The sequence below is a fragment of the Phalaenopsis equestris genome, unplaced genomic scaffold, assembly GCF_001263595.1.
Source record: "Phalaenopsis equestris unplaced genomic scaffold, ASM126359v1 Scaffold000224, whole genome shotgun sequence".
Classification (NCBI taxonomy): Eukaryota; Viridiplantae; Streptophyta; class Magnoliopsida; order Asparagales; family Orchidaceae; genus Phalaenopsis; species Phalaenopsis equestris.
Window position 1 is genome coordinate 1,927,650 of NW_018164666.1, and position 11,501 is coordinate 1,939,150.

The following is an 11,501-nucleotide window of genomic DNA, read 5'->3' on the forward strand; positions in this document are numbered from 1 at the left end:
TATATATATATATATATATATGGAAGCAACTAGAAACTACTACAATATGTCATTATATTTATATTAAAATGTTCATCTTCTTAAATTCAGTCATATAACATAAATGTGTTACATAATGGAGGCATATATAGGTCATAAAAATTGCCAAAAAAATCAGATTTATTTGGATAAAAAACATAAAAATAGTTGCATCTCACCTCAAGCTAGCACGGTTGACGAATTAGCTCTCTGAGGGATTGATCCAATAAGCTCTTAACCAATTAACCAACAAGGAAATATGGAAAGTGATTGTGGTCTCTTTCATAAGAGCCAAGGGATATTTGTTGAGACAAAAGAAGAAAAGGGAAAAATCCAATTGGACTAAACCAATTTAGCCATTTTAGGATACTAGAAAACTTTAGGTTGAAACAAAGGGTGCATGATCAAATATAAGAGGTAGAAAAGATGTTTCCTATATATGTATGAAAAGATGTTGCACCCATGAAAGATAAAAAACCTCAATTTTTTTTATTATTATTATTGGGGAGCTTAATGAAGTGGTCGTATTATGCTCTGATGAAATTAGGCTGTCTATTTAATCTTCATATACGAAGTTGAAGTCGAGAAGGGGAGCCTCTATGTACCTTAAGAAGTTACGTTGTAACTATTATAGGTGTAACTGAGCCAAGTTAACTCATGAGCTGGCTAGGGCACAACTTAATAATTGGCTCATGAGTTGAGTGAGTTCAATGAGCTAGTAAGTCAAACTCAAACTAGCCCCAACTCATTTTATTAGTTCGTGAGCCAACTCATTAAAATATAATTAATATAAAATACAATCAAAATATATTAAAATTCAAACTTTCTCTATAAGTTATTAAAAATATTTAAAACTTTATATTTTCAATTTTATATATAATATTTATTTTTTATTATTTATCTCCTAATTAAAATTTCACTTATCATTTTATTATAACAATAACCTAAATTAATACTAATAATAAACTCAAGTTAGGCAATCAACTAGCTTAAACTCAAGTTCGAGCTCAAACTCGGTTAATTAATCAAACACAGGCTCAAGACAATGGTGGCTTGAGCTCAAATCAACTCATTTACATCCCAAGTCTCTATATATCCTACATTATTTTATTTTTTTAGGACTGATATGCTTAGGGTTTACAATATAATAAGCCTTTCCAGGCACCCAAAAAAAAAAATACAGGCATAAAGCAGTCTCAAAAGACCTCTGATGGAGCCTAACTTATATATTTCATGACAAACAACCTTATCAAATTTAGTTTATAAGAGAAAGACCACCTACAATAATATATATAACTTGTAACACCTCTTTCACAACCTACCAAAGAAACCCAGAATATTTTCTTTCCAAAAAGCAAAATAAGTTCCCTCAGATCTATCTTTTTCAATCTTCTGTATCTATTTTTATGAACAATTAATTCCTCAGTCTAACCTTCTCAGCAAATACTCCACCTGCACTTCCTTTGTGAGGGGCATAATCCACTTGTCATAGAGTTCAGCAACAAAGCCAGGCCTGATTTTAAATTGTGGTGGGTCCTGTCTTTCAGCAGAGCTAACGGTCACCTCCTGCGCAAAAATTTTGGCCTTTGTTTCTACCCTCCGCTTGACCACAGTCTCCACCAGTTCGTATGTCAACAAAGACAATATTTGTTCTCGGTCCTGAAAGACATGGTTAGAAGTTGTCAGAAGTTGCAAGCATTTGCATTATACTTGTAATAAACGAGCCGAGTCGAGTTCGAGCTCGAGTGGGCTCAAGAGCTGACTTATTTATTATGAATGAAAGAAAAAAAAAAAAACTAATTCGGGCTAATTATGAGATAAATAATAAGAAATCACTTGATATAAATATTAAATATCATTTTAAAACATTTTTTATAATTTAAAAATAACGTCTTGAATTTTAATTTTTTAAAATATATTTATAATAATATTTTGGAAAATTTCCATTCTTGGCACGTAATTCTTATGTATTTACATATCTAATACCTAAACTTTCATATTTATATACATAACACTTTAATGCTTTAAGCTTAATGCCTGACAAGGTGTACTTTACATTTAAAAAATGGTAAGAGCGCAATTTTTTTTTTGTGATATTACATATTTGAGTGATATATTCGTAAATATGAATGTTTAGCAGTGAGACAAGTAAATAGAAAAAGAATTGTGCGCTATGTATGTAAATGCCCATAATAATTTTTTAAACAAGCAAGCACACGAGCTAAAGAGTCAAGTTTGGCCTGGCTTGAGCTTGGCTTGTTAGCTCATCGAGCTTAGGTCACGAGTCACTTATCGAGTCGAGCCTGAGCAAGCTTGGCTAGTTACACCACTATTTGCAGTAAAAACATGTTTAAAAGATGATTTGATGTGCACGACCTTAATCCTCCCTAACCACGAAGAAATAGTTCGCGTGATTTGAAGCTTTGATATTTAAACCACCATGAAGCCTTAGTCGCCGGTGCCAACAGCAACAACAAGCCTATTGGATCGGCCGCCGGCGCAGCCAAACCAAATATGATAAAAATAAAGAACATAAAATCAAACCTGGGCTTTTATGGCAGCATGGAACTTTCCAGGGCTCTCCTGAAACTTTGCCTCAGCCACAAACTTTCCATAATGGATTCTCTTGGATAGAGACTGTGCAGACAAATAAAAGTTAGATGATGAGTTTAAGTGTTCAAGCTCCCTCACAAGAAGTCATGAGAAATATCATATAGCTCAGAATGCATACATGCCAACCCACTCTTATGTATTTACATAATATCTAACACCTAAACTTTACCTTTTATATTTATACCACCATTTTAACTTCTACAAAGTTAAATACACCTTGTCATACATAGGTAAGGTGGCATTTATGTAAATACTGAAGTTTTGCTCTTAGATAAGTAAAAACATAGGAATTAAGTGATATGTATGTAAATCTTCCAAAATCAAAATAAAAAACTTTCTTTCTCACAACATGGTGGAACAATGAAGATAATGCATGTAAAAAATTCATTTACATGCATATTAGTAAGACTAAAACCAACAGTTGCAAAATTTATATTATTTTCATGATAGTTTTACCTGCAAGCAAATTGTGTCACAAACAGAACTCGATCCACAATTTCCATCGCTTCCACTTTTGACCATATTGGGTAGCAGATCGTCGAAGTACATTTGCCATACTATCTTGTTTATATTTATCGAATCTGCAGCAAAATGCAAGACCTACAAGAACAATCAAACAGAACTTCAGAACCATAAGTTAATTAAAAAAGTCAATAATTTTAGAAAAGATTTATGTTGTGCAAAGCAACTAAAACTACTGATCTTCTGAATATATTGTAAACAACAATAACTCGCGTTCTGCCTAGAAAATAGCCGAGCCTAATTTTCTTTCCATTTCATTGTCAAAAAAATGGTAAAAATAAAATACAAGGAATATCAGTTTATCATGAATTTCTACAAATACGAAGCATTCACCAATTCAAAACTTCAATTTGCACTTGTTCGATCACTGATCCTATACCATGTTGTTCCTAAAGCAACTTATCAGAGTTCAAATGAAGATCATATGGTAGGCCTCACAATAATTTTTAGGAATATTTAGATAAATACCAGTCAATTCTTATTTATTTACATATTTAACACCTACCTTTTACATTTATACCACCCAAATCTTTCATATCACATGAAAAATACCCCACTATTTTAACTTTTAAAAAGTGAAATACACCTTTTAATGCATGGGTAAGGTGGCATATATCTAAAATTTGAGTTTGGGTGTTAGATATATAAAAACATAAGAATTGAGTGGTATGTATGTAAATCTTCCTAATTTTTATGCAGTTAATTAATAGGCTGAGCTGCCTAAAAAACTCAGTGAATCTGAATTTAAACTCTGCATTAGAGAATTAGACTTCTTTTCTCTTGTACAACTTCCTTTGTAATTGTTATATTCAATAACTATACCGTCTACTTGCATACTAGGCTACAGCCTATTAAGTTTAGATTTTGTAGCTGGACATTTTAAGATCACCATTACAAAGATAAACAAACAAATAAACGAAATTTACAGTGTGTTTTTTTAAACCAAATTTCAACTTAAAAGAATATATATATTTGTTTAAATAAAAATAGCACCTAGCACCATAGAACAGAGGTTTAAAACTGCCACCATAAATCATAAGAATATACGAAATCATGAAGAGGGAAAAATGCAAAATCACAATAGTTGTATCATAATTTTGTAAATATGAAAAATGCCTTGCTTGAGGCAATTGTTTCCTGAGCAAAGGTGCCGCTTCAGGTAATACAAGATAGTTTTTTTTCTAAAATATCACCCACATAGACTAAGGCACCAAGATGGCAACATGCCTAACCCAAGCACCAAAGATGCTGAGGTGAATAAGTATGCCTAAATAAATATATTCCAATAGAACCAGACAAGAAGGGCATCATTTCTGCCTAAGATCCCAGCATATCTACTGCTATAAAACGTTTAATCATATTGTAAATTTGGCATAAAGTTAAAAACAATTAAGGAACATTTAGATTGAGTCTAGCTTCGATCTTTTTTTATTTTATGCCCCGCATAAAAATGTTATTATTTTTTAGTGTTCATTAACATAAAAATTTTGAACAAAGAAATAAACTAATTTTGTGGGAATTCAATTTATATTCCATGATTTAGAGATAAAGATAAACCATAATGTGAAATATTAACAACCAATGTATTACCAAAACAGAAAGATTTACAAATTGCGAAGATAAAACAACGGGCATCCTTTCCTCTTTGAATTGTTTGACAGATAGCAACCACCATTAAGAACAAACACTTCAAAGAGGGCACGTGTCATATAATACATTTTATCAAATACAAGGGCACTTGTCTCTGGAACAAGATTGGTTGTGCTATTTGACATGTCTTCTTTTAATTGCTAATCTAAATGTTTCTTGGATGTCTCTTCAAACGTCAATCTTAAATGTTTGAAACATTACACACAAATTATAGCCTTCTTGCCCACTATAATTACAAGAAATCATAATCATCATTAGCTTTATCACAATTATTTGGGATCATTGTTGTGTATTCCCGTTTTCATTTGTCAAATTAAAATTCGTCAAAGATTTAGTATATTATTCACAAATTATTTTGAACAACTTCAATCCAGATAACATTAAATCTACTAATCTTTTCCCTTCTAAATCCTAATCCTACTTTCAATCATCTTATTTTTAATAAATGCTAATCTAAATTTTTTCTCCAATATAAATCATTTCTTAATATTTTGTTCCTACTCTTTCTACAAATTCATTTTAGCATTCGCATTCCTAGATATCAATGATTCTTTATGATTCAACATTAGATCTATACAAATTTTTTAGCTAATTGTTTTTTTATAAAATTTATTTTAAAATTTTCAAGAATATTGTGTCATCCCAAAACTCATAGGACGATGGTATATTTTATTTGACTGAAAAATTGTGCACCATAATAATAATATGACTCATTCTTAGTCACTCTATTTAATTTAGCAATCAATGGTAGAAACTGTGTACATATAATTGTATAATCACTAAATGTTAAATTAACTTCAACAATGCTTAGAAGATTAGTCAAAAACAAAAAAAAAAAATGTAAGCAATAAAGGATAAAATAATTTGACTATTTATATCATCCACCAAACAAAGTAAGTAATAAATGAAGTAAAAAATGACCTTGATTGCCTATTAGAGAATGACCATTAACCAAACATGAAACGCTAATTTTGTGCAAGAGAATAAATCCTTGAAAAAAGGACGATTAAAAGAGGATTTCTAGTTTCTTTAATATTTATCATACCCTTGGATACTGCATAGGAGGAAGCATTGGCTCAGATAAATACTCTGGAAAAAAAGGATGTTCATCAGGACTCTTGTATCTTCCAACCTAGATTACAAAAGAAACATAAGATATTGAGCTAAGAAGAACTTTAAAACAACTTCTACATTCTAATTAAATTAATCATCTACCTTTGCGTGAAGCCTTTCTGTTTCTTTAACCATGTACTCAATTAAAGAACCATGAAATCCATTCATTGAGAACATACTACGATCATATGTGTCAGCATTGTAACAATACTTTGCTCGTTCCAAAAGAGCAAATATTATGCTATCCTCCTGCCTTACTAAAGAGTGCCTAACACTTTCCAAGGTTAAGCTTTTGCTTATATCCGTCCTCTCCCTGTTCGCAATCACTTAAAATAATAAACATCTAGCATTCTTTGAGAGTGTTAAAAAAACAAAATGCTTTTTATGACTTCAAAATGCATAAAATTGACTTAAACAAACAAAATATCACATTTGTTATAGGCTTAATTAGAAAACCAAATGGCAAAGATGTATTCATATTGTAAGGAACATGCGTAAAATATACCTAATGTATGGATTTACTCAATGCCATCATTCAACAAAAAAGAAAAGAGAAAAAGATTCACCTTTAATTTTCTTTTCAAGATTTTTCATATTTCTCGCATTTACAAATGCTCTAAAAAGTGAACTCATACACAATACATATTATAGCATGACAAACTACGATAGGATCATAATCAAATTATTTTTCAACATCATAATTCTTATCACAACTATTGTGATCGGATTTATAGATCGCCCTCCAAGTTTCATTCCATTAGTCTTGCATGAGTTATCAACTCTATTTTGGCATGTATTTTGCACAAATTGTAGACATGTCACCAATAGTTTACCCATTTCTCGGTCATAATTCTTTCCAATTAATTTTTTTTAGCAAATTAGTGCATCGTTTGTCATTTATCCTCCATACATAACCAAACTTCTTTTATATATTTTTTAATATCATTATCTTTCAAAATGTGTTATTGCCATGACATCTTTAATAACAATTTTTCACTTACTCTTTATACTTTTCCATACGGCAATTTTTTAAATCCTCATTTTACCACACTTAATTGAGTTGCAACGCCTTCATGTTGCCAAACAATTAGATAAAAAATCATGACTAATCAAATTGAAATTTTGTTAAATCTAAATCAAGGTTTGCCTTATATTCTCCCATTATAAATTACTTCAAAATGTTTCCCCATTTAAATGTTCAACTCAATTAAATTTGAGACCAAATCTATATTCAGATTTTTTGGGGTAAGAGATCAAAGATACTTACCTAGCAAAAAGTATACGTCTTCCAATAATACTTATTTATAATTGCTACTACATATCCACTAAAAATATACATTATATTTTTACTCTTTGTTTTACTAATCTTAAGTCCATTTTCTTTTAAAATTGTCTTCATTATTTTAAATTTTCACATACTTTACAAGGGCCGTTGCATAAATAGAATTATGTCATTTGCTAATAGCACACACTTAGATACTTGACCATTAAGTGCTTTTAAGCTTTCACAAAAATACATAAAAATATATAGTTAACTTTAATCCTATTGCTTCATGTAATCTCATTATTATTAAAAACATTGGTTATTGTTGCTCAACAACTATTAATTGAGTCATTATTGCATCATATTGCATCAACATTTAAAAAAACAAAAACTAAATCACATTTCTACTTTTCCATATGTTCCTCTTCGATTACTTCAAAATGTGCTCTCTATTTTTATTATTTATTTTACTAATGAATCTTAAGTCTCGTCTTCTAATATTTGTCTTCATTATTTTAAATTTAATTTAACTCATAAGAGATGTGACCTAATCAAAATTATGTCATCTAAAAATAGCATCTACCAAAGTCCATAGCTTTGAATATCTTTAAGCTTTCAAGAAATAACATCAAGATACAAATCTAATGATAAGATTTATGCATGGTGTAATCTCACCATGACTGAAACCCTTTAAGTGATCCTTCTAACCAAGTCATTAATGCATCATATTGAATACAGCAACAACAACAACAACAACAAACCTTTATCCCACTAAGTAGGGTCGACTACATGAATACTTTTTCTCCATTGTGTCCTATTGAGTGTCATATTTTCATTTAATTCTAATAAATTAAGATTATTTTTTATACAATATGCCCAAGTCTTTCTAGGTATACCTCTGTCTTTTTTAACATAAGTCAAATCCAAAACATCTACTCTCCCAATCGTATCATCAGATCGTCGACGTTTAATGTGACGACACCATCTAAGACGACTCTATTTAATTTTGTCTGCCACTGGAGCTACACCAACCTTATCATAGATATATTCATTTCACATTTTGTCTTTAAGTGTAAAGCCACCCATCCACCTAAGCATTTTCATCTCGGCAACACTTAACTTAGTTTTATGCTTCTCTTTTGAAGGCCAACATTTTGCGCCATAGAGCATTGCAGCCATAGAGCATTGCAAGTAAGTCTCACCACTAACTTATAATTTTTTTCTTTCAATCTAAATAGTACTTTTCCATCACACAAGAGGCTCGAAGCATTCATCGACTTCATCCAATCAACTTGAATTCTACTAATAACATCCCCATCTATATCACCATCACTTTGAACAATAGACCGTGGATATCTAACGCGTTCACACCTTATAATAATTTGATCACTCATAGTTACAACTCAGTCGCTAGAGCTACTACAACTAAAATTACATTCCATGTATTCAGATTTAGTTCTACTCAAATGAAGGCCTTTAGACTCCGTTGTAGACCTCCATAATTCAAGTTTTTCCTGAGCTTTCTCTTTAGTCTTATCCACAAGAAAGATATCATCTGTGAAAAGCATACACCAAGGTACATCTTCCTGTAAATGTCTAGTAAGAGCATCCATAACTAATGCATCATATGAATCAATGAAATAAAAAACCTAAATTACATATCTACTTTCCCTTATTTTACTCTTTAAATACTTGAAGAAGTGCTTCTCTTGATGCTATTGAAAAAAAGAAGGCACAATTACTTGGCTTCTTCTTCAATATTCAAGCAAACACTTAAAAATTAAAAATAATCTATATATTATGGATAATATTATTATAGAGCTAATTTGACTCCCTAATGCCAGCATGTAAATGCTAAATCCATTTTTTTTCCATGAACATATTAAAATGAAGTTCCTTCACAAGAATCAAGCAAAAAAAGGTAATACTCCTTCCATGGATGATTGAAATTTGACATGCATGAAGCAGAGTAAATATGGGAATGCATTCTTATGATTAGTTATTTAGATTCAAACAAAAAGGACCTGTCATGTTAAACATTGGATTAATGGATTACGCTCTTTTAATCCCACAATTCTACAATCCATAGAAACCTTGGATTTAATTTATTTTGTGATAGAAAGAGACGAGTGGAAGGACAAAAACAATAAAGCATTAATTATTCTAATTAATATAGCAAAAAAAAGTTTTTTACTCTAGCAAATGTTAATTATACCTTATATACCTGATATAATTAATTTTTATTAAATATAAATTTAAAACCCAAATAACTTTAATAAATATTGATCCCTATTTAATATCCAACCTAATTGCTTCAATTAAAAATTAATTAGATTGTTTAGTAAAACTAGAAGATAATTACTCCAATTAGTTAAACTTAAAACTGATTAAACAAAAGAGGAATAATGACTAAATATTCCATATTTAATGTCTTATGAGTCTCTAATATTCTTTTAAATTTAAATTCTTAATTAGATAGAAAATAATTCTACTCTATTTGATTAAATGTTAATTTATATGATCAGCGCAACTAAATTTTACTTAACCTAATTAATCAAACTTAATACTAACCAAACCTAGTTAATATAGTAATTAACAAATCTCAATTTACAGTTAATCACTAGCTCATCTAATAGGCATTGATTCAAATTAAAGTATATTTAATCTTTGAACAATCAAATTAAACACTAAATAGCTAATTAGTACCGTTTAAGCAACAATCACTCTTGCCTACTAAACTAATTATCTAATGTTAGTCTCTTTATATGATAATAATCATCCCAAATCAAAGTTTAAATACACCCTGACAAATCCAATTACAGTCCTAATTAGTGAAATTAACTACTAATTAACCAATTTATCCTATTGAACATTAATCAACCTTTCCTTCATAATTGATCAATCCCTACCTTTTTTAATTAATCATAAATTTCAATATATATATATATATATATATATCTCATCCTTAACCAAAGTAAAATTAATCAGTGATAGTTCGATTAAAGATTAACTTCCTATATAGTTTAATAGTTGATGGACTTAGTCCAACTTTTTCAAATAAGTCTGATTAGTCAAATTAGTTAATAAATAAAAAAATTAAATATTTAATTTTTTACTATAATAAATAATTTTTTACATTAAATAAACTATTAAATCCGAACCCAAATCAGATTATAAATCCATCAATAAATCTCTCAACCAGTACCCAAATAGCTTTCAAGCATTAAAATATCAAAACCCAAATAGTTTAGAGAATTAGAAAAATCTGGACTTGTAAATTCATATGCCCACAAAAATATATATATAAAGCGAATACAAACACAAAGCAAAACAAACAATTCATCATGTTTTGCATTTTTCATAAAAAACTAGATTAAAAATCCTCTCTAACACGAAATATAATCTCACTAGATCTTCCTAATCACCCATTGCATGATGTAATTAACCAGGATCACTCAGCCAAACCAAATTATAGCGATGAGAATCCAATTTCATTCCCTTCAATAAAGGAAAGAATCCATCAAACTGAATTCAAACTACGAAGCATCAAAATCCAAATCAAAACAGAGAAATAAACCAACACAAAACAAAATCATAAATCAAACAAACCTACAAACACACTCTACAAAAGTTCCAATAACAAAACACAAAAAAAAGGATAAATATACCTCGAACCCGAAAGCGCGCTTTGGATTGAATGGAGCTTTTTCTCCGGCGATGCCTGAAGAAACGACCCAAAAAAGGGCTTTTTCGGCTTCAGAGCCGAAAAGGGGGCGGTGATCCTCCGATCTCCGATCGCCGACGGTTTGGCGAACGTAGATGGCGCATTCAGAAGCTTCAGATCCATCGCAGACTACACAAAACTTCTGAGAAAGAGAGTAGGTGAAAGAAAATCAACAACAACGAACACGGAGACAAGTTGTTGGGAACGGAGCAACAAATAGAAAGCAATTGGGGGCCCTTCTATGGTAGGTAAGGGTCGAAGAGGGACTCGGATCCGAAGAAAGTGGAGCGGTGGGAATCATTAGGCATCAAAAATTAGGTATAGGAATCTTCAAATCGAGAGAGAATTGGAAGTTTTTTTTACTGCAGCGCGAATCCGATTGACGTGTAGCGTAAATTTATAATTTTTATGGGTCGGTTAGGAGGGGATTATTGCGTGCGGACACCGCATGCATCTCTGCATGCGGTGTTCGATTCTGGCCGTAGATCACGGTGATCTACGATCAGGATTATTTCCGATCAGGATTAAAAAAAAAAAAAATTTTAGGTGGGGCCCACCGAAATACATCAGGACCGTAAATCATGTGATTTACGGTCC

At 30.7% G+C, this 11,501-nt stretch overlaps 1 protein-coding gene across 1 annotated transcript; it reads right to left on the reverse strand.

Moving 5' to 3' along the window:
• Positions 1 to 1,133: 1,133 nt before the first annotated feature.
• On the reverse strand, positions 1,134 to 11,322 carry LOC110023385 (chorismate mutase 1, chloroplastic). Its single transcript, XM_020722777.1, has 6 exons — positions 10,849 to 11,322; positions 6,019 to 6,229; positions 5,849 to 5,935; positions 3,088 to 3,231; positions 2,563 to 2,655; positions 1,134 to 1,677 (listed from the first exon to the last, which is right to left on the reverse strand). The coding sequence occupies exons 1-6, from the start codon at positions 11,025 to 11,027 to the stop codon at positions 1,441 to 1,443; spliced, it is 951 nt and encodes a 316-aa protein (XP_020578436.1). The 5' UTR covers positions 11,028 to 11,322; the 3' UTR covers positions 1,134 to 1,440.
• Positions 11,323 to 11,501: the final 179 nt, after the last annotated feature.